The sequence below is a fragment of the Sparus aurata genome, chromosome 5 (assembly GCF_900880675.1).
Source record: "Sparus aurata chromosome 5, fSpaAur1.1, whole genome shotgun sequence".
Taxonomy (NCBI): Eukaryota; Metazoa; Chordata; class Actinopteri; order Spariformes; family Sparidae; genus Sparus; species Sparus aurata.
In genome coordinates this window covers 37,599,632-37,624,083 of record NC_044191.1, presented here as the reverse complement: position 1 = coordinate 37,624,083, position 24,452 = coordinate 37,599,632, and the positions used below count along the sequence as shown (strand labels likewise).

Sequence of the window (24,452 nt, the reverse complement as noted above, 5' to 3'; positions counted from 1 at the left end):
ACACACACGCAGACACACACACACACACACACACGCAGACACACACACACACCACACACGCAGACACACACACACACACACACACACACACACACACACCACACACACACACAACACACACACACACACACACACACACACACACAGACACACACAGCTCATAGTCAAAAATCTTTATTTACAATAATTGAAAACAGAATTGAAGAAAAACTTTGCTGTTTGTTTTCTCTGTCAGCTGAAACCTGATGAAGATGAAGATGATGAAGAGCTGCAGTGAGTCAGTGACCGCAGCAGAGCCACACACACACACACACAGACATTTGAGTTCTAAATGAAGTCCAGATTCTGGTGCTGGCCCTGGTTCTTCGGTCTCTCTGGAGAAGAAATTGATGTCTTGGTGACATCATCAGTTTGTGCTTGAAGAACAAATGATTGATGATTTCTTCCCTCATGTTGCAGCTGGCAGGTGATGTGTGGTGCATTCATGGACATCCACCTGAAGTCTGTCAGCTGGCAGACATGTGGTGCATTCATGGACCTCCACCTGCACCAAATCAGAACTTTCTGAAGTTTTATTGTCTATCAATAAAAGTCTTATAGAGAAATGATTTGTCCTCAACAGATCGTTTTGGATGGTCTGGATTTAAAGAGCTAACAAAACAGTGAACTCGTCCTTTAAATGCTCTCCAACCAAACCTCACTCTGTGTGTGTGTGTGTGTGTGTGTGTGGATCATCAATTGACAATTCTGGGTGTTAGCATTAGCGTCTCCTTCAGTCTAACAGTCGCTCTTCCACAGTTTGATGGTTTTGTCGTTTTCCAGAGCAGCCGAGGCGATTATGTTTTCTGTTGGATGACAGGCGGTCGAGATCACCACGTCTGCGCGCGCGCGCGCACACACACACACACACACACACACACACACACACACACACACACACACGTACGTTAGAAATAGCTTGTTCTTGTTACTCCTGTCTGACAGACGTCCTGCAGCTTCACTTTGTTGAATTTGTATCATCACAGACTTTAATCGGTGAAGATGAGGACAAAAACAAACCAAGAGACAAATCTAGAGACTAAGAGTCATGTTGAGAGGTCAAAGGTCATACCTGTGTGTCCCTGTAACTTCTGAACAATCTCTTTGGTCTGAAGGTTCCAGATGTAAACCATGCTGTCCTCAGAGCCCGACACGATCCACTGATACACACAGGTTAAAGGTCAAAGCACCCAAGACACACAAGTCAAAGGTGAGATCAGAGACACAGGTGTGATCAGGTGTGTTCGTTGTTTACCTTCCCTCCAGTGACTGAGAAGTTGGCGAAGATGCAGTACTTCTCATTCTTATGGCCGGTGTATGTCTTCAAACACTGACAACAGACAGATCAGAGAGACGGGTCAGAGAGACGGGTCAGAGGGACGGGTCAGAGGGACGGGTCAGAGAGACGGGTCAGAGAGACAGACAGTACCTTTCCTTTGCTGTAGTCCCAGAGCTTCAGTGTGCTGTAAAACAAAGAACACAGAGTCAGTCACTGTTAGCGGCTCACTGTTAGCATGAGCTCCAGTTCCCTCCGAGTCAAACAGAGCTGATGTCAAAGTTCAGTGAACCCTGAACTCTCATAGACAGAAAAAGATTCACTCAGAAGACACACTCTGAACTACAAACTCATGTTAAACATCAGGATGCTCAGCTGACAGCCGGCGTACTGACTTGTCGAGTGTAGCAGCGAGGATGTATTTCCCGTTGGGAGAAAACTTGACAAAAGACACCGGAGGATTGTCGTCATCTGAGGAGACACAAATTGCAGAACAGACAACCTGTGAGACTTTATTCTGTCCACAGCAAAGACACGTTCGATGACATCACACGCTTTAGTCAAAGAACAACAGTTTTTAAGTGTTCACATATTGTTATTTTTTAAGGAAGAAAAAGTCATTTGTTGAGCCAAAGGCTAACATCAGGATGCTAATATGCTAAACTGCTGATGTTTAGCCTGTTAGCATGCTAACATGAGCTTATCATCAGTAATCAGTCCAGCGGAGGCTGATGTGATGTCATCAGTCCTTTAGGTGATTGGTCATAAAACAGAATATTGGAAGTGATGACATGTAACTGAATACATTCACTCAAGTACAGTTCTGAGGTACTTGTACTTTACCTGAGTATTTCTATGTACTGTTACTTTTTACTCCACTACATTTATCTGATGACTTTAGTTACTAGTTACTTTACAGATTACATGCTGCATCACATTTTTAAATGAATTGATTTTCTCATCAATCAGATAAAAACAGCGATATGACGATCAGCTGACTCACAGTTTATACACCTTGATATATTGATCAGTTACTTTACTGGTACTTTAATACTTAACTACATTTAACATCAGATACGACTGACTTTTACTCGAGTACTCTTCATATGAGTGACTTATATTTTAAACCATCTTTACTTTGACTCCAGCAGGACTCTTAATAAACAGATCTGTCTGTTAAAGGGACAATCCGTAAAAAGTTCACTCACCAATCAGAGTCTTCAGACACTGTCCTGACGCTGTGTCCCAGATACGACTACAGACAGACAGGTAACAGACAGACAGACAATAATCATCCTTCATTCTCCTGCAGGAGGTGTCTCAAGTGTGTGTGTGTGTGTGTGTGTGTGTGTGTGTGTGTGTGTGTGTGTGTGTGTGTGTGTGTGTGTGTGTGTGTGTGTGTACCAGAGGCCATCATAGCTGCTGGAGACGATGAGCGAGCCGTCTCTGTTGAAGTGAACCTGAAGAATATAAAGGCAGGGTCAGAGGTCAGAGGTCAGAGCACCATGTGACCACCTGAGAACGTCTTCATGTAAATCAGATCAATGACATCTCTTATTTCTGGGTCAGAGGTCAGAACCTACAGCAGAGACGGGGTCAGAGTGAGCCGGCAGAGTCTTCAGACATTTTCCTGTTTTAACGTCCCAGATACGAACACTCTCATCAAACTACACACACAGACACACACACACACACACACAATTATTATAGTATGAATACTAATAAAATCAGAAACACTCAGAGTGCGTTTGTATTGGTGTAGCGTACCGATCCAGAGACCACCAGGTTGGACTGAGGGTTGAAGTTACAGCAGAAGTCGTAGTTACTGTGACCCTTCAGAGTCTTTAGACACTTCCCCTGAGAGACAGACAGGAATGCAAACAGATAGACACAATATTCTTATGCAAAGAACGAAATAATTTCATAAAGAACATTTGCTGAATTTACAAGAAGGTTCAAATAATTCAGAATTTGTGGATGTAATGTCTTCTGAGCGTATGTTCTATTCACTGAGACACTTCCTGAGTCGGGATGTGGATTCTGTCGCCTCTCTTTGTTTCCAACAATCGGAGATCTCAGTGACGTTGCATCATATCCATTTTATTTTGTAATGCACAGCTTCAGTCTTACATAAACTTTCTCCTTATAGAATAACAAAAGTTTGCTGTGTGTGCGGTCAAAAGACAACCCTTCTCCCACCATGTCTGTGATCAGGTCGCTGCCCTCTGACCACCACAGATATAATATAATACATTGGGACAGCCGGGAGAAATTCAACCATACATCTCTCTATAAAAGCAAGGAATCTCTGTCTGTGTGTCTGTCTGTGTGTGTGTGTGTTCCTCAAATATCTCTGTGGATCAGGATCAGACTGACCTGAGAGTTTCAACATGGCTGCTGCTTGGTTCAAGAGTGTGCTATTTCGCATTTGTTTGGACTGCAATGATACCGTTAATAAATTATTTCATAAATGCTTTACAAATTCCGCGAGCATTGTCCACCGGAGCCACTACAGTCACGTGCGCACCAGAGCCAATCACTGCAGAGCCCGCCGCGACCCCCCACCTTAAGAAACAAGCAGATTTATACCTGCAGCGGCGCCAGCTGGACCGGGATTTTGCCGGCGGTTCGGTTCGTTCTGTTCTGTGCATCTAAACTGACTGTTGTGGATTAATGAGATTAAACAAGTCCTGACCGAGTCTGTTCAGGTCTGAGGAGATCCGGAGACGCGCAGACAACAAAGTGGAATCAGATCTGTGGATGTTCGTGTGTAGCTAGCGGCTAGCTAGCTGCTAGCCGCTAGCTACACGGCCCACCACCCGAGGCGACGGACTGGACGCATCGGCACGTCCAAAACCGGACTTAGGGTAAATAATGTCCGCCACGCTTTTTCGCGAACATTGCCATCACGCTAGCTTTGTGTCTGGTGCAGGAAGAAACGGTAAAAACAGGCTTTTGTCACGAAAGTGTCCAAGTAGCAAGTTTGGTTGTTGAGGAACAGGAAGATGTGGGAGGGACGTAGGCGGATGATTGACAGGCAACGACAGTCGGTGTGTAGACAGCGATACTGAGAGTTGAGAGATTTGTGACATTTAGCGTGTTTGGAGTGTGTAGTTAGTGTGTTATGTAGTGTCTGGTGTAGTGTGTTTAGTGAGTAGTGGAGTCGGTTTTTTGTTTAATGAGTCAGAATAGAGGAGAAGCTGAATATGGAGCAGGCAGTGCAGCTCTTCATTCAGCTGGAAGGAGCTCAGGCAGACCTGAGCATTGCCTGCATTTAAATGTAAATAGTTACATATAAGTTTGTACATTTTTTAAATGTATGCACATATTTAGCAAACAACAATTTATATTTGCATTATAAGTAAAAAAAAAAGTGGTTTGTTAAACATATTTGTGGTTTTCACAGTAAAACAATCTAACTTTTTCTACTCGGATTTTCTGGGTTTTTTTTGTGATTTTAGGTCCACTGTGTTAATACAGTTTGTCAAAATTAAAAAATAACTGTACAGTCACACATGTGAGGTTGTGCTGAAAATAATGACACCAAGTAAATAGTTTTTAAGGTGAAATATAATGGCAAAATCAAAAATAGTCAAAAACAGCCAATTATACCCTGGAATATCGGATTTCACAACAAACCTAAATATCCCTGACGTCCCACCTTCAAACACAGCCTCATTTGGCCATCCATGAAAAAGCTGCTTAACCTCCCACTTTTCTATTATTAGGGCCCGAGCAGGGAACCTGCAAGGACCCTATTGTAATTGAAATGATTTTTATTTTTCACTGCCTGAACATAACCCAAAACTCACCAAACTTGGAATATAAGTCACACCTGGCGAAAAATGTTATAATCTATTGTCGTCCAGAATTTCCACCACTAGGTGGCGCTGTTATTAAGGAAAGCGCGTTTTGGCTAATAACTCCCATATACTTTGTCGCACATTCAAAAATCTTATATCCACGCGTTCAGTGAATTGTGCTGAATCTCGTGGTATAGGCCACGCCCATTTCCGCCAACCGTTTTTTTTCGCTACGTCGCAAAATGTCGAAAACCTACTTTTTCGAACTCCTCCCAGGCGATTTCACCGATTTGCACGAAACTTGGCACACAGCATCTGTGGACCCTCCTGACAAAAAAGAATTTTGATAGGCCACACAATACTCAAGTTATTAAATAACAACTTCCTGCAAATTTGGTTACAAACAGGAAGTGTTGCATATCTCCACATTGGTTTGGTCTAATGACATGAAACTCAGGATACTACTTTCCCATGATCCCCTGAGGCCCTGTGCAAAATTTTAGGTGATGACCACTAGGTGGCGCTCTTTAAATTGATGTATTTTATATCTCCACAACGGTTCGTCGGATTAAGGCGAAACTTGGTACATTTATTGTCAGTTCCCTCCTGAGGACATCTGACAAAGTGTTTACCGATCCGCCACTAGGTGGCGCTCTGGTGTCAGTTTAATTGTATATTTGGCCCTGTGCCCACACCATAACACTTATGGAAATGAAATTCATAGAGGTGCTACAGAATGGCCCCTGTGAGTCACACACCAAAAATGACCACCAGGTGGCGCTATTTTCAATGTAAAAGCCTTTTTCGCTCATAACTCCCACCTAATATGTTGCACATTATTAATCCTCATATTTATGTATTCCCTGAATTTAGCTGAATTGTTTGGTGTAGGCCACGCCCACTTTTGCAGAAACTTTCCATTCGCAAAATCGCGACAAATGAAAAACCTACTTTTTCGAACTCCTCCTAGAGAATTTGACCAATTTGCACCAAACTTTGCATGTAGCATCTGTAGACCCTCGTGACAAAAAGTTATCAAAAGAATTTTGATAGTCCATAAACTGCCCGAAATATAAAATGACAAATTCCTGCATATTGTGTTGAAAACAGACAATCTTGCATATCTTTACAAAATGCTGTCTGATTATCACATGAATGGTGATCCTTGTGTGGTATGGCCTGATGAGGCTTTGTGTAAAATTTGGTGCAAATCGGCCAATAGATGGCGCTCTGGTCGCAGTCTAATTAGTTTCAATGGGATTAAATGGGGAAATCTTCAAGTCTTCTTCAAAACTCATCGACCTTCAACCTCTCCTTGTCCCTCATATGTTGAGCTAGACATACCATCTAACTTTTAAAGAGTCAGAAGACCTCAAACTATTGGGCATGTATTCAGTTTTTAAAAATCTTGTACGGTCTTCAAATCATCACAGTTTTAGTTTTAAAGATTTTTAGGCCGTCTTCTGATTTCATAATGGGTGTGTATTGCGCAGTGTTGGACATGTTACTTTTAAAAACTAATTAGTTATAGTTACTAGTTACTTCTCCCAAAAAGTAACTGAGTTAGTAACGGAATTAGTCCACTATAAAAGTAATTGGTTACTAGGAAATTAACTATTGCGTTACTGTTATTTCTTACCCCTTTTGAGCTCAGCAGTCATTTTAGCTACTTGGCATCTACATATGTATTTAGAAAATTTATTTCTTTGACCGGCACCTGCTCTCCCCGATATTTAGCCAATGAGTGCTCTGAAGGAGTCTGAGTTAACTGCTGATAACGGGAGCAAGTTCTCAACAACATACCTGTCTATCATTGCATTCAGTTCAGTCTGTGTCACAAGTTTTTGTTAGCCACACCTGGCCTGCTGTCATCATCAACAGCGTCAGCAACAGAGTTTTGTCCAGTGTTAGTTTTGTAGAAGCGTGTGCCACCGAGAGATGCTTCATTAGATCAGAGTTGCTTACAACGGACGTGGACAAAGGAGATTAAAGTAGTGTCTGTACTTCCACTTTGAAAACATTTACTTTCCCTCCGGACTCGCCATTGCCGCAGTTCCCCTCTGCTAGTTTGAGTGTGTGAGGCTGCTGTGTGCGTGTGTGGCTTGTGTGAACACCGAACATTGCGACTGATTGGCTTAAGAACTCTCACTCAACGTTAGAGAGGCAATCACAATCACTTATGCGGTTGTCCCGCCCCTCCCTCCTCCCTCACCGGAGGAAAAAAATACAGCTCTGCCGCTCCGGCGGCTGAGAGCCGAGTCGGATGACAACTGCTTCAATGATCAGCTTCAGTTTGTCACGCGCCACATTTAATAGTCGGTAACGGTAACGGCGTTGTAACGATGGAAATAGTAATTGGCTAGATTACCCATTACTGAAAGAAAGTAACGCTGTTAGTAACGCCATTTATTCTAACACCGTTATTCCCAACACTGGTATTGCGTGAACTAGAATGCGTGACATCATAGCTACAATGGAGAGCAGCTGGAAGAACTGGAGAAAAAAATTCTCTTCAGCTTAATTTGGATCCCACATCTTTCACTTCACACAGACAATGTATACATAGACATGTAGGAAATCTTGTTGGCTTTCAGCTGATGGTCTTATTTCAGATGTAGGACTTACACTTTTGGCTGTTAAACCCCCAGAGGGACAAGCACAGCAGCAACTCGTCCATGAGCTGCAATTTCCTCCTCTTCAGATTTCATCATGCAGCAGGTGACATCTCACATCCCATCAGTTAATCACTTCTTCTCTGTCCGGGCTGGATTCTCTGGACTTTTTCCTCTCCCAAGAGAACCACTGTGCTTGACAGAGTGGTGGCACACAGACTCCCAAGAGCAAACAGAGTATAAGATGGAACTTCCATATCTGTGCAGTGAACACTGTTTTAGCACAAACGTGACATCATCCAGTGTTTTGAAACCATTAGGGGAGTCTGAGCCTACCACTGTGCGAGAAGTTGGAAGGTTTGTGAGGCTACTGGAGGATGACTCTTTCAGCTTCTTCCTGAACCCATTTCATTGCATCATGCCTCGTGTGCACATTCTCTTCAGCCAGCTCAAGAGGCGGACCATCGACTCAGTCTTTGTCCGGGGAATTATGCAGCAGTTCACACAATTTTTCTGACTTCAGCGTACATTATTTCACACCGACAATAGCAGGCCACCGAATTATAAAGCAACGACTTCCTCAGCGTAAGGTGTTGCTCGAGCATGCCCCGACTGCGGCATGCATCGACAGCAGCATGCCCCGACGCGCGTGGACTGCGAGGGCCCGTTCAACGCTGCTTGCAGCTTTAATATTTATTTGTATTTTCTATTATTATTTTATTCCGAATATGCAAATAGAACACGGATTCCTGATTGCTATTTAACAAATTATTTGCACAACATAGTATAGAAATGAGGAAGCAAAATAATAATGAAGCACGGAAAAAAATAAATAAATAAATAAATGACATATTCGAAAAGGAGTGAGAAGAAACATAGCTTGTTAGCTCTCACCCCTTTGTCTAAATGAAATTAATATATATATCTACATACACATATACATGCATATATATACATGCATATATATACATACACACATATATACACATACATACATCCATATACACATTCTCTACCTCTCATCACCATGCCATATAAATGAATAAATAATAATCACCAATACTCATTAATGACCATTATCCATAGTACCTGCTAAATAACATGTGTTTGTACATTTTCTTGAACTAGTTGATATTTGGACTTTGCTTGAGTTCCTCACTTAGGTTGTTCAATAGCTTGACACCAGAAATAGATATACAGAAACCTTTCAAGGTTGTTCGTCTGTTTAATCTTTTGAAGTTATGTTCCCCTCTTAATTGATAACCTCCCTTCCGATTCCTAAATACATTTTGTACATTTTCTGGTTATTGTCTGTTTTTTGCCATATACATGATGATTGCTGTTTGGTAAGATACAATGTCAGTGAATTTCAGTAGTTTTGATTGTATAAAAAGTGGATTTGTATGTTCCAAGTAGGAATACATATTTCCTACAGGCACTGCACTAGTTTCTATAAATAATACCAAAATGATCACGTAAATACTCTAAGAACTGCCAAGGTAATTAAGCACACAATAATATCATGAAGGTATAATAGAATTAATCAGAATAAAGTAAAATGGCTCCAACAGTCGGACACATAAATATACATAAAGTATAAAACTCTGTGATTTTTAAATGGAGTCTGGTGCTGCAGATACAGATCCCAGGTTCAAGACCAGGTGTGTGTGTGTGTGTGTGTGTGTGTGTGTGTGTGTGTGTGTGTGTGTGTTTGGGTGTGTGGGGGTGTGTGTGTGTGTGTGTGTCTTACAGAGTTGTTGTCCCAGATCTTGAGTGTTTTGTCATCAGAGGCAGAAACCAGCAGGTTGGAGTCTGAAGACCAGGAGACATCAGAGATCCCCTTAATGCACACACACGTGCACACACACGTGCACACACACACACACACACACACACACACAGGATCAGAACCAGGTCATGATGCACACTGGGTTCAGGATCAGGATCAGGACTGATGTCTCACCAGTTTGTGTCCAACGATGGATTTCTCAAACTTTCCGTCAAATGCTCCCCAGATCTTTATCAGCTTGTCTGCAGCTGCAACAGAGACGTTACCATGGTTACCGCAATCTCACAGCACTCAGCATGGACAAATCAGCACTCAGGTGACAAACACTAACACGTCAGCTGGATCAAAGCGGTTGCTGTGAGACTCAGGGCCGTCCAGACGAGAACGCTCTTTTGCGAAAACGCACATGTATTGCATCGTTTTGGCCGACTGTCCACACGGATCCTGAAAACGCACTTTTTTGAAAACGGGTCTCGGGGCCGTCCGCATGGACGAAAACAATCTTTTCTTCCTCCGTCTTCCTCGGCATTATTTCAAGAATATTTGCGTCCACACGGATCCACTGAAAACGACCAAAAACGCTGTAGTTCATATTTCAGGTCTATAGGTGGTGCTTGAAATTCACCAAAAACAGAGAAGAAGACACGGAGCATGCGCATTAAGCTTGCACGCTGTAAACAAACAGACAGTAGACGGAGAAACCGAACACAACAAGAAGATGACAATGGCTAGTTCAAGGAAACCAGAATCGTTTGTGTGGACCGATAATGAGGTCGAACTGCTGCTGCCACTCACACTCAACTACAAGGAGAGGAAGTTGCAAGAAACTTACTTACGTCTCCTCTTCCCGTTTTTGGTGAATGTCAAGCACCACCTATAGGCTGGAATATGAACTACAGTGTTTTCGGTCGTTTTCAGTGGATCCGTTTGGACGTAAATATTCTTGAAACGATGCCGAGGAAGACGGAGGAAAAAAAGATAGTTTTCGTCCGTGTGGACGGCCCCTCAACCAGCTCTCTGCCGCTGTGTGTGTGTGTGTGTCTGTGTGTGTGTGTGTGTGTGTGTGTGTCTGTGTGTGTGTGTGTGTCTGTGTGTGTGTGTGTGTGTGTGAGTGTGTGTGTGTGTCTGTGTGTGTGTGTGTGTGTGTGTGTGTGTGTGTGTGTGTGTGTGTCTGTGTGTGTGTGTCTGTGTGTGTCTGTGTGTGTGTGTCTGTGTGTGTGAGTGTGTGTGCGCGTGAGTGTGTGTGTGCGCTCACAGGAGCTGGCGAGCCACTCTCCACTGGGACTGAACTTGACAGACGAGACGGCCTTCGTGTGTCCGGCCAACGTGAACTTCACAGTGTAGTTTGGTTTGGCTGGATTGGACTGGACACACACACACACACACACACACACACACACACACACACACACACACACACACACACACAGCAGATATGAAACACTTCTGCTGTTCACCACATCAGAGCAGATCTACATCAGAACCTTCTACACTTGGACTCTTCACATCGGAACCAGGTGTCATGGCGGTCCACATGGACACTGAGCTACTCCTCGTGACCTGGAAATCTGACCCTGAACACTTTGTTGGCTTCAGATCAACGTGATCATTTATCTGAACTGTAACAATAATAATAATAATAATAATAATAATAATAATAATAATTAGTGCTGGGCGGTATGACCAAAAATGTATTTCACGGTATTTTTCAAAATTCCTACGGTTTCACGGTATATGACAGGATTTTTTTTTTATGCATAATCAGGTGTTCACAGCATTTTCTACTGGTTGAAAAGGAAAAGGCGGCACATTTGCTGCAAGGTAAAGGCAGCACTCTGTCTATCTATAAGGGAGGTGTAATTTTCCTCTCTCAACCAGTTTCTCATTCCCTCTTTCCAAATAAGCGCCACTGGGGTCGCCGTAAACATGTGACGTGACGTGAAGCACGAAGTTGGGCATGAACAGTGACGTACAACATATGCATCGGAAGAAATGTGGCGACACTTGATAGATATACTTAATTATAGACCCGTGGCCCATATTCTCGCCTCCTCAGTCAAACACACGCCGATGTTAAACTCCCGCTATGACAGGAAGCGTGCAGCGGAGCGCTTCATCCCTCCGATAGCTGCCTCAAGCAACAGATAGCTGACAGGAAGCAGGTCGAATTTGTCCTCAAAATAAGCTTTACATTGCACCCCATTGGAGTTTAGAAATGGGTTCTTAGTGGGGGGCTTTTAGTTTGTAAGTAGCGGCCGTCAGTAGCTTGCCGCTATAACAACAAGCAGATAGCTGCTGAGATCCGGGAGATTCTAGCGTCTCCTGGATCTCAGCGGCTGTCTGCTCGTTGTTATAGCCAGTTGCTCATCTTGACATCCACGGATCAAGTGATGGACTGCAATGTCTACCCTATCCATCTTCACCGTAACTTAACCAGGGTATCTGCAGGTTTGAACAAGTCAAATTTAAGACTGTTAAAGACTTTTTAAGACCACTTTAAACAAAATTTAAGACCTATACAAAGTACGAAAAAGTAAGGAAAAATAAAGTCCCCAAATTACTTTAAAAAAAAACTAAATTTATTGCCATTCACAGAGCAAGTCGCTTAGACTCGACACAACATGAAACTGCTCACGTTAGCAGTAGCTTGTTCCTCTAACCGTTGTCATGGCAGCCCAGACGTGTTGATCCCCGAGTACGTCTGGGCTGCCATGACAACTGCAAGCGGAACAAGCTACTGCTAACGGCGAGTAGTTCAGAAACCTTCTTTTTAGTAAACTCTGTGTACACAAACAATGTTCTCAGTGCTCGTGTTCATGTGTAGAGACCCTGGTGATGCTACCAGCAAAGTTTCATGTTGTGTCGAGACTTCTTACTGTTTTAAACAGAGAGATTTTGATGCTAGCGTAAAAGTGCCCGTAGCACTCCCATTGAAAATGAGTTTTAACTGAAAACGAAAATACTGTAAATCTTAACAGTGCCTCTTTTGTCGTAATTATGCTTTTACACAAAGGTTTGATACATTCACAAAAAAAGCCTCGGTTACATTTTGGCGAGAGTTTCACTTTAAGTAGCATTAGTTTAGTTTTTATCTGGGAATTTTATTCAGTTAACCATAATCTATCTCTCCCTCTCTCTCTCGCTCTCTCTATTTATTATGTACACACACACACACACACAACACCAGGGTTATTATACCAGTGTGAACATACACACACACACTCTTTTTTAAAAAACGGTACACACTCACACACACACACACACACACACACAGTGTTCAAAATCGAAAGCACCTCTGCTTTCATCGTCAGAGTTGAGCCGAAGAAGGTTTGAATGTCGCTCGACTGTGAGACGGCAGAGGCGGCGCAGAGTTCAAGTCGAGCAGAACTGGACAACTTGGACCGGGAACTGGTGACCAAGGCGTACAGAAGTGTGTGATGACGTGACTTTGCTGGAGCGCGGTAAGTGACCTCGGCTTTAAAACGGAGAGAAGAGATGACGACGATGACAACGACAACGAAGAACAATATATGTATTAGAGATGGTCCGATCAGGTTTTTTGGGACCGATCACCGATCACCTAAAGCCTCACCGATCCGATTACCGATCGATCACGTGGAACGATATTATTAATATTTATATTATTTTACTCTTTTTTTTTTTGCATCTATCCACTGTGCGGTTAGACTCAGAAATGACATAGGACTGACGTCCGAACTCCATATATCACTGGTGAAGCTAATTTTCGAAGCGTCGTTCAATAAGCTTCCAATATGTGCATGCACATCATTGATAAAGCAGGCAGGGCTGTATCTGCAAAGTACTGGCTGCCTGGGACAACGTACCGGGGGTCGAGTTTAGCGACTAGTCTCTGAAATCCAAAACCTTCCACCGCGCTGAAAGGCTGCTCGTCCAGGCAGATGAATTCCATCATTCTTCTTGTGATTCCCATGGCCTTCTCACCGCGAGGGTTGTAGGGCTGCGTGCTCTCCAATGTTGTTTGCAGCAGTGCCTGTGGGGTCGGCGTTGTCTTTTTCTTTTCGCTAGTTAGCTGCAGGAAATCGTTATGTTAGCAGTGCATGCAGGCGGTGTGACCACAACACAACACTTCTTCTTTATTTTGAAGCGGCAGCGGTTTGGCATGTATAATGCGATCGGATCGGTGATTTTAACCTTTTATCGGATTTCCCGATCGATCATTTTTTTACCATATCGGCCCGATCCGATCAGTTACCGATCGATCGGCACCATCTCTAATATGCATGTCATAACTAAGTACATTTCATTAGTTTTTCTTGTTGTGGGTTGTTACTGTTGTTCTTCATTGTCGTCGTCGTCTTCTTCTTCTCTCCGTTTTAAAGCCGGGGTCGTTTAGCGCGCTAGCTACCTACCCATAGGTACTGAGCTGTGTCAGTCAAAATCTAACTAGCCAATGGGGACGCTCTGCTGAAAAGGCCCGCCCACCCGAGAGGTTTGTGCCAAAACTGCAAACAAAAAGTCAGGGAGTGCAAACGAGACAGAACTGCAGAGAGAGCGCCAAGCTGAGAGTCAGCGCAAAAGTCTGAGCAGAGAGAGAGCAGCAGAGGGAACCGTAAACAACATAATGCATTATTAGAAGAGGAAAACACCAATATTTTACACTATTTGACAAATGATTTGATTGCAAGTTCTAAGTTTTATTTTTGAAATGAGTGTTATGTTCTCTCATATTCCTGTTTTTGTTTGACATTTAAGAAGTTTTGTTTTGGCACAAATCTAATTCCATAGGAGTCGAACCCGGGTCCGCTGCAGAGCCTCAGCACATGGGACGCGCGCTCTACCCACTGAGCTAAATGGCGCCCCGTGTTTTTCTGATTTTGTGTGTGACACCAGCGCTTTCACACCGAGTGTGCCTCAGTTGAGGGTCCTCTTGCAGAGCGTACACTGCGCCTCAAATTCATTATTTTTCGGTTTTTAATCAACTGAATTCTGGATGTTCAAGCCAACAAATTTAAATTTAAACTTTCTCATAGTTGTAGCAGATTCCACAGTCGAAGTCTTGAAGTGTACGCCGATAAATTCCGATAAAGTACAACACACGGAGCTGACTGAGAATCTCACCAACACATTTCCTCCAAACAAAAACAAAAAATCAAAAAAGGCGACGACGGGAGCCGTAAACGAAAGTACATATGTAAGACCTGACTAAATGTAATTTAAGACCTATGTTCAAAATATGGACGTATTTAAGACTTTTTAAGGCCTTGATTTTAGATACGTGAATTTAAGACTTTTTAAGACTTTTTAAGGATGCGCGGACACCCTGATAACACCAGAGCACTACTGTTTACCCTCAGTACGCATGGCCGTCGAGAGGGGCCACGATGGCGCCATTGTAAGATGCTTCTTCTACGCGCTGCCGAAACTTTTTTCGTTTTTCGGCTTGAATTCGCCTGCCTAAGACTAGGAAACGTGAATAGTTTTTCTAACATTGTAAAAAATAGTTTTGAGGCCTGTTGGTGAAACGTTGATCCACTTTTGTTTTGGTTTTTTCGTGGACTTTCTCTGTCGGGCTCCGCCTACAACAAGCCAACGCAGTTGTTAACCGTGACGTTGTTTGCTTGCTAGCTCGGCGTCCAAACAATTGTCAGTTAAAAACTTAACTGGTTCTGCTGTCGTCTACTTCAAACACTCTTTACTTCAGTGCAAGCTGCAGAGAAGAAGGTGGGGGAGCTGGCATCCAGAGTGAATCCCCATCATATGGATGCAGTTATAATGTGTAGTGATTGAGATCCTGACCCACCAAACATCCTGGAAAATGACTAAGTTATGTTTTTTGCGCTAAATTACATAATTACATAATCACCATCAGTAAACAGGACGCTGTCTGACTCTGTCACTCGCGGGGACGGAGGCCGTTTTCTGGGGGAAAGTTCCCTGAAGTCTCGGCCCGGAGAGCTGACGGTCGCGGTGGTTTATTTTGATCACACTCGGTGAGTTAAAGTTTTTGTCGGTGACAGACGCTGTTTTTCGGGCAGAAATGTGACGAAGAGTCGGGAGGACGGACAGGAGGACAGACAGGAGGACAGACAGGAGGACAGACGGGAGGACAGACGGGAGGACAGGCGGGAGGACAGACAGGAGGACAGACAGGAGGACAGACGGGAGGACAGGCGGGAGGACAGACAGGAGGACAGACAGGAGGACAGGCGGGAGGACAGACAGGAGGACAGACGGGAGGACAGGCGGGAGGACAGACAGGAGGACAGACGCTTCTCCACGTACAGCTGTGGTATTTGTTTTCCTCATATAAGTTGCCAAAGACAGTTACAGTTACTATGTTACTGTTGTTTGGTCCTGTAACGTTGCTTTGTGGGACATTTCTCTGTATTTAGTTGAGTGAAGGACCTGTGCAGTTATCAGACTGTCAGACCGACACGCCCTCGCTCCGCGCCTCCAGATTATCCGTTCACACTGGGACGGCTCACCAATAATGCGGCCCTGATACTACCTCCAGAGGCGGATCAGCGCCGGAGAGAAATTTCCCCCCTCTCCACATCTGAAACTTTCACACAGAGGCGGGTGCAGAGAATTGGTGCAGGATCCCCGCATGCAGTGTGAATGGGGCTAGTGTTTCCCCAATATGCATTCTGCTGCTGGATTTTCAGCGCCACCGCAAAATTTTGCAGACATGATTTTAGTAGGTTTAATATCGAATGGCAAATTTAAGTTGCACACAGTGAAAGCACTACACCCTAAGTTATCTTGAAATTGATTATTATTGTCATTACTGCTATTTGTATAATTTCTACAAGTCACTGTTTAAAGGAGTCATCACCCGAAAATCGCAATTTCTCTCGTTAAATCTTGCATATTGGTGTTGGACCTCTGTTGAAACTTGCCTGAAAAGCTGGAGTCTGAAAGTGGCTTATTTTTGTCGCTCTGGCTCTTTCTCCGAACAGGAATAGCGCACAGTAGTGCGCGTTCCTAAAGCAGGAGATTTTGACTCTGCTCCTGTGGTGACGTTACCACAGGAGGCTACTTGCATATTAAGCATCGGCTCACAGTCGTCCTCAGCCAGAGTGAGCACGCCGAATCTGCTTATTTCTCTGTCATTTTCACGCCATACATCGTCACCGCCAGCATTAAAACTCAGGTCTTATATGTAAAACACGAGTGTGAAAAGTAAGACGGAAAAAAAAAGAATTTACCATTCAGAGACGTCCTGCTGTAAACGTGTCTCTTCCACCGTCTCTGCCTCTTCACTCTCCCGTTCGGTTTCCGACTCCGGCTCGTACATAAATGCCTGAATTCCGTAAGGTTCGTCATTTAGTGTGTGCGCCATGACAGCGGGCTGTTTATGTTGTGGAGTCTGTGTGCATGCAGGCTCGCCCCCCATTCCGGCTCTGTCCTTCCTGCGGCCAATCAACGCGTGCCTCATTATATATTAATACAATGCACATCCGGACCGGTCAGAACCTCGCGCATAATCTCGCGTGAGAAAGTCGCGGTATGAAAAAGTGTCAGAACAAGCTCTATGTTTGATTTTTTTTTTTTTTTTTTTTTCTAATAAGTTTTAAGAATTGATCCAAAGCGATCCAAGAGGGACTGGATATGTAAAAAACCAGGTGATGACTCCTTTAAGTTGAGTGACTGAAATCCTCGTCATCCTATTCAAAGGCTGCAGCCGGCGACTCATCGAACCACGGTGAAGTTAGTTTCAGGTTGGATATTAACTCGGGTCCAGCTGAGACTTCACTGAGGTTCTGCCAGTGTGAGCAGCAGGAGGACGGTCAGCTCACCTCCAGAGCCTCGCGCTGAATCACTGAGACTGATTTAGGGACCGTCATTAAATTACTCAGCAGAAATATATTAATACAAAATAATTGCAGTTTTTTCAATATCTTCCATGTCATGTGACCCAGTGACTCCAAACCAGCAGCAGATTGTTTTAGTAAACTTGAGAAATGAGACACACTCATTGTTATTGTATTTTAGTGCTTCCTTTATTTTACATGAATATTAATATGCAGAAATTATGATTTTTTTTCTCAATAGCTTCCATGTCATGTGACCCACTGACTTCTGAATCAGATTCTGTTTCCATAAAAAATGTATAATAATAAAGAAAATAATGGTAAAAAAATTCTCTAATGCTCAAGAGGTTCACATGTTTTCAAGCAGCAATGTCAACTTCTACAGTATTTTGTCTCATGTCTTAGATTCTGATTCTGAAAATGAATTTAAAAGGGTTATTTTTCTAAATGTTCTTCCGGGGACCCCCCTAGTGTTGCTGGTTACCGACTCGGAGCATCACTGCTACAAAAAAAACTAGGGGACACACTGTGTTATAAGAATTTGTCGGGCAAACTATTCCTTTCTCAGCTGAAGCCGACAACGGGACAAAAAAAGAGACATAGTGGAGCCGTCTATTTTTTTTGCTTTTTAGTCCTTTGCCAATCACACCTATGAGGAAAATGATGGTGATTAAGATCTTCTCCCGTGTCTCACCTGGTCTCGCCGACTCTCTTCAGCAGACGGTGGACATCGCCCACAGACTGGGACCACAGATGAGCAGGGAGGGACAGCATCACCACGCCGCATCATAGTTCGCTTTTTGTACCGAGCTCACCGAGATCAAGTCTGGGCGGACGCAAAAAATTCTGAGGTCCTTAATCAGAAGAACGTGAATATATCGGAGGACTTAACTCAGCAAGTCAGGGAGGCGAGAGCGAAGCTGTGGCCGCTGGTGGAGGAGGCGAGGAAGCAGAACAAGAGAGCAGGCTTCAGCGGCCCTTTTGCTATTATTGGTGGTAAGAAGATCTCTGTGGAGGACTTGACATGAGGTATTTGCATGAGCAGGTGTTTGATTGTGGAAAATGTAGGTTATATAATAATCTGCATACAGTCTGAATCTTTCGTTCTCTCGATATTCTTGCCCCCTTTTCTGAATATACAAGATGTTTTCTGACTTGTTAAAGAAGGATAGCGTTCAGTCTCTTTACTTGTTCATATGCTTTGCATGTATATTTGTCCGTCCAAAAATGTTCCTAGAGATTTATACTTCTATATTTGTTCATAACACGAAGGTGATACCGTTTACATGGGTCAGTTTCTAAGATTGTTCACTCTAAGTACAGTTTTTGTTTGTGACTTCAGGTTTTGCACATTTCTCAACCTTTAGTAGAAACTACTGTTTAAGTAACATTGTTCATCAGTGTACTGTGTTGTGCGTGTATACGCATGTTCGTTATTCATTTTTCATGTTTTTCTCTTAATGTACGGGGAGTCCGAGATTTAACTAAAAGAAAAGCTTTATTTTTATTTTGTAGTTATCAAAATAAGGATGTGTATTTTTCACAGGAGACTCATTCTTCTTCAAAATATGAAGCACTCTGGCGCAACCATTGGGAGGAAAAGCTATATTTTCTCACGGTACTAATTTGTCAGGAGGTGTATTAATTTTATTCAATTGTAACTTTAATGGCGAGATTCTGTATACATATATGGGTAGATGGGTTTTGGTAGTAATTAAATCTGGGGATAATATATTTATTTTGGTAAATATTTATGGATTTAATACAAGGAACTCCAATGTCACACTCCTTAATTTTTTGTCTGACAAAATTCTGCAAGTAAGAAACAAATTTCCTTCAGCATCTGTTGTCGTTGTCGTTGACTTTAATGAGGCTCCAAACTTATGTACAGACAGATACCCTGCAAGGGGCAATCAAGACAATTTTAACCCCATTATATATGATTTTTGTAGTAAACTTTTGTTATTAGACGCCCTGAGAATTGTTCGCCCACATGAAACAAACCTCTTTACCTGGTTTAAAGCAGATCTCACCCAAAAATCTCTGTTAGTCTTGTGGCTTATTTCTGACAATTTGGCCTCTTTGGTCCGAACATGTAATATCACTGCTGCTCCCTTAACTGACCACGCTGGAATAGATATTTCTATCTCAAACTCAAATTCTCTTTGTCGCAGCAAACCTGGATACTGGAAATTAAATGCTTCCTTTCTCCAACATTCAGATTATCGGTTGGGTATTAAGCAAATCATCCACAAATTCAAATCAATGTCTGGATTTACTCCTATGTTGAAGTGGGAGTTATTCAAATGTGAATGTCAAAAGTTCTCAATACAATCTGGAAAGCAACAATCCAAAGATCAAAGCAAGACTTACGCTGATAATGTAAGAGAGCTGAAGGAGATATTAAATATTCCTGTTCCAAGTGATGAAGATAAACTGAGATTACACTCATTAAGGGAAAAATTGGATCTTTTTTTCCAAACGAAAGCAAAGGGGGTGTTGGTAAGATCTCGAGCCAGATGGCTGGAGCATGGAAAAAAGAATTCATCTTTCTTTTTTTAATTTGGAGAAAAAAACGAGGTGAAGCAAAAAAATTCTCTGCTTTATATATTGACAATAATCTATCTAAAAATTAAAAGGAAATATCTTCTTTTATCTCCAACTTCTATCAGAAGTTATACACTTCCTCATTTGACCCTCAGTCTTGTCGTATCTTTTTTGACAAAGTATCCCCATTTATTCCTAAAATCTCCAGAGAGAACTGTGAGCTTTGTGAAGGTCCGACTACAACAGAAGAATTACAGTCTGTTGTTTCAAAAACGCCATCAAACAAAAGTCCCGGTCCAGATGGGTTGCCTTATGAATTCTATGTGACATTTTGGGAAGATTTAAAACACATGTTGTTGGAAGTTTTTGTTGAATGCGCCAAAAATAATGAGTTAACTGTTTCTATGAAGGAGGCTTAATATCTCTCATTCCTAAACCCAGTAAAGATCTCCTTTATCTTGATAACTGGCGACGTATAACTTTGCTCAATTCAGACTACAAAATTCTTGCTGCACTGTATGCTAATAGATTAAAATTATGCCTAGAGGAAATTATTTCTGTAACGTAAACAGGTTTTATGAAAGGTCGGCACATCTCTAACAATATTCAGCTCGTTCTAGACATTTTAGATTGCGCAGATTTATTTGATGAAAAGTCACTGATTTTGTTTTTGGACTTTTGCAAAGCTTTTGATACTGTCGAACACTCTTTTATTTTTGAGGCTTTATAATATTTTGGGTGTAGAGAAAACTTCAACATTATTATAAGAACACTCTATACTAATATTAATAGCTGTGTATCTTCAGAACACGGTACTTCTCCTCGTTTTGTAAAACGTGGGATAAGATATAAGGGTGTCCGATTTCACCCTTCTTATTTTTGATAGCTGCTGAAGTTCTTAATTTATTTATTGTTAATTGTGTGAATGTATAAGGTATTAAGATAGGTGACAATGTTCTCACCATCAGTCAGCTGGCTGATGATACCTGTCTGTTTCTTTAAAATGAACTTCAAGTCCCAAGTACTATTAATAAGACTAAGTGTGAGATAATGACTCTACATGATTCTGAAATTCTTTCAATAGATGGCATAAAGGTGAAAAAAGTGGTAAAATATCTGGGAATTACAATAAACAGATCTACAGATGAAAGGATCTCTCAAAACTTTTTGCCAAAAATTGAAAAATCTAAATCAATTTTTAACTGTTGGTTACAAAGAGACCTTACTGTTATGGGTCGTGTTTTACTTTCTAAGGCAGCAGGTTTATCTAGATTAGTGTACCCAGCTTTGTCTTTATATGTTGATCGGAAGACGTGTGCAGCTATTGATAAACTCTTATTTAAATTCATTTGGAGAAACAAGACTGAGTATGTAAAGAGGAAAACACTTATCAGACAATACTCAGAAGGTGGTTTTAATGTCTTGCATTTTCAAACTATTAATAGTATATTTAAAATCACCTGGTTAAAACAATGTTTGGTACATAATAATACCCCCTGGTTTTTATCCCCAATTATCTGTTTGCCAAATGTGGTGGTTTAAAGTTTTTGCTTTCATGTAATTTTATTTCACGAAGTTGCGTGTTAAACTTGCCACCTTCCATAAACAAGCCCTGGACTCATGGAGAATCGCTTTCAAACACAACTTCTCCACACACATGTATCTTATGGAATAATCAACATGTTGTATACAAAAATAAGACCCTATTTTTTAAGGATTGGTATGACCAAGGTATTGTGTTAATTAATGAGCTTCTAAATGATACTGGGGATCTAGCTACCTATGAAGAATTCACCCAACAAAGAGCATTAGATATCTCTCGCTCTTCACATTCCAGAATACTTAAAAGTATACCTACCAAATTACTATCTCTAATTAAGGCGTCATTTCTGTATGAACCTTTCTCAGGAAGGATTCCCGCACTGTGGCTTGGTGGAAGGGCTTTTAAGGAACGTTCTTGTAATAATGCTCATATAAGGAGTGTTTTTACTTCTATTCATAGTCAATATCTCAACTCCTTTCATGGTTGGAGAGAGATGTTTCCCAACATCAGCAGGAAGGTCTGGACTGAATTTAACAGATTTCTTATCCTTGGTAAAGTTAAAGAAGTTCATATTAAACTCTTACATAGATACTATCCCTGTAATGAATTCTTCAACAAGTTTAGACCTGATGTGTCCCCTTTATGCTCCTTCTGCAAAGAAGAGGTTGAGTCTTTTTCTCAATTGTTTTATGGATGCCTCCATTCTACTAACTTTTGGACTCAAATGTATTTATTAATTTGGGAGTCTTATAAGACCCTGGTCACAATTACGGAAGATATGGTCTTATTTTTGAGTGCTGAATCTAATAATAAGGAAATTAATGATGTGATAAAATTGCTGTGTCTGCTGGGTAAATTTCATATTCATAAAGCCAGATTTCTTCAATTTATTCCAAATGAAACTTTGTTTAAGGTTGAACTCAATATTTTTTATGATTCTGTATGTAATGTACCTAAGAACAAAAAAGCTTTAAAGACATCGAGCCTATAGAAAAAAATTGTGGGCTGTACTGCCAGATGTACTGCTATTTTATTTGATGAATTAATTAATTTATTTATTTATCTAATCTTTATATTATGTGTGTGTTTGTTCTTATTGTGTCTTAATACTCCCTGTACATTTGTTGTTCGTCATGTAAGTTTTGTCATTTATATGCTAATAAAGTTTGATTAAAAAAAAAAAACGCCTGGGCTGTGTCCGAAATCACCCACTACTCCCTACATAGTGACTACACAGTGACTACGCCATTTTGTAGTGCTGTCCGAATGTCTAGTGGGGAATATTATCCCCTATATAGTGACTCAAAGTATCCCACAATGCATCGCGAAAAGTAGTGTACAACCGATGGTCACTAACCAAGCAATATTTACCATCATGCACTGCGCTGCGGACGAACGCATGGAGGTTTCAATTCACGTTTCAACTGCGCAACAGTAGTGACGTCATTAACGGCGCCGGAGTGTCCGACAGTCCGTGTTTCTTTCTGCCGTTTAGCTCACTATATAGTGCACTATGTTGGACTCACTATGTAGTGACCAGGGAGCAGGGAATGAGTGGGTGTTTTCAGACACAGCCAGTGAGTCCAACATACTCCAACACACTATATGCTGGAACGTAATCCTGCGTCGCCGCCATCTTGGTTGGGTCTCCTCACTCTAGGCTGGCACCAGAGTCAATTGGAATCAACGGAGAGCGAGCAACTATGCCCGTATTTTGTGCAGTTTACAGTTGCAATAACCGGCGCAGTATTGTTACCTGATCGCAGGGGATTAACTTTCACAAGTAAGATTGTTTTATTTTATTTTTTTTTAAATAATTTTTGTGACAGCGCCCTGTATCATAACTAAAGCTCTGCCGTTTGTAACCATGTGAAAATCCGGTAAAAATTTGGGGAGTTATGATTATTGTAGCTGTGGATAAACCTTCCTCAGTAGAAATAAATGCAGGGGGGGCATTGAGGACCCATCCAAGATGGTGGCCGCGCTGATACGTCAGCTCCAATAGGCAGCGTCAGTCTATGAGGCTATGAGGCGTCTACGTCTTATGTCTATGGTCACACCATGCCTGTTTAGAAGCGCAACATTGAAAAGGGTCCGGTCTGAAACAGTGTCGTGCGGCGTAGCGTTCCGAACGTTGTGTGATCAAATACAGCCGTATTTGGCGGTATATTAAAAATTCATATCATAACAAAAATATACACCGGTATTCAGTGCGAACCGGTATACCGCCCAGCACTAATAATAATAATAATAATGACAGCAGGGGAACATGTTTAATGTTTAATACCGAGTTTAACTTGACTTTTGTTAAAGCAGAACAAACTGAAGCTGGAGGTGATCACGTGATCAATCAATACTGAGGCATGGCCGCTGTTTGCTGCTGATGTTGATTATAGATCAGGTATGGACTGATGAAGCTGCGTGAATAACATAAACACTATGATGAGACACAGGTCTGGGCTAACTGTTAGCTTCCTGTTAGCTTCCCGGACTGTCCCGGTGGACTCACCTTGCTGCCGGTGGACTCACCTTGCTGCCGGACCCGGAGGAGGACGACGGAGGCGGCTTGACGTTCTCTGTCTCCGGTTTCTTCTCCTCTGTCGCCATGTTGTCGAGCTCTCAGCGGCTAGCCAGCGCTAGCTTCTGTTAGCTCTGTTATGATTCTCTGCTGCAGGACTGAAGATAAAGCTAGCTGCCAATGCTAACAGCGCTAACTGTAGCCTCTGCTGTCGGCGCGGGCTTCGGGTCAGAACCGGTTTGTGTGAACGTCCGGAACCGAGTGTGGACCGAGTCTGAACAGAGACCACTCAATGCTGGACCGGATCGTTACAGCAGCAGATAGAAGAGCCTGTTAGCTTAGCTTCAGACAGAATGTGCTGGACAGTACGTAGTTGTTACCACGCACGCGTGACAGATCATTCAGTCATACGGCGAGCAAAGAAGGCCAAAATAAATAAAATGAAACGGAGGAAATAACTGCTGTTATAAATGTATATTACTCACAGTGTGGGACATGACGTAACTCTGATCAGTTTGTCACATATAAT

The 24,452-nt window shown here is 42.2% G+C and overlaps 1 protein-coding gene across 1 annotated transcript; it reads right to left on the bottom strand.

Moving 5' to 3' along the window:
* Positions 1-158: 158 nt before the first annotated feature.
* On the bottom strand, positions 159-24,452 carry LOC115582071 (WD repeat-containing protein 5-like). Its single transcript, XM_030417799.1, has 13 exons — positions 23,935-24,452; positions 10,775-10,883; positions 9,694-9,767; positions 9,481-9,570; positions 3,083-3,172; positions 2,899-2,982; positions 2,720-2,775; positions 2,524-2,570; positions 1,711-1,786; positions 1,469-1,502; positions 1,295-1,369; positions 1,112-1,199; positions 159-878 (listed from the first exon to the last, which is right to left on the bottom strand). Exons 1-13 carry the CDS (start codon positions 24,010-24,012, stop codon positions 778-780), a joined length of 1,002 nt encoding a protein of 333 aa, XP_030273659.1. The 5' UTR covers positions 24,013-24,452; the 3' UTR covers positions 159-777.

Coding starts and splice junctions, on each gene's coding strand:
- LOC115582071 (XM_030417799.1), bottom strand. CDS start 24,012: ATGGCGACAGAGGAGAAGAAACCGGAGACAGAGAACGTCAAGCCGCCT. Junction 3,173..9,480: donor AGATCTGGGACAACAACTCT/GTAAGACACACA, acceptor TCTGTCTCTCAG/GGGAAGTGTCTAAAGACTCT. Junction 1,200..1,294: donor TCTCAGTCACTGGAGGGAAG/GTAAACAACGAA, acceptor TGTGTGTATCAG/TGGATCGTGTCGGGCTCTGA.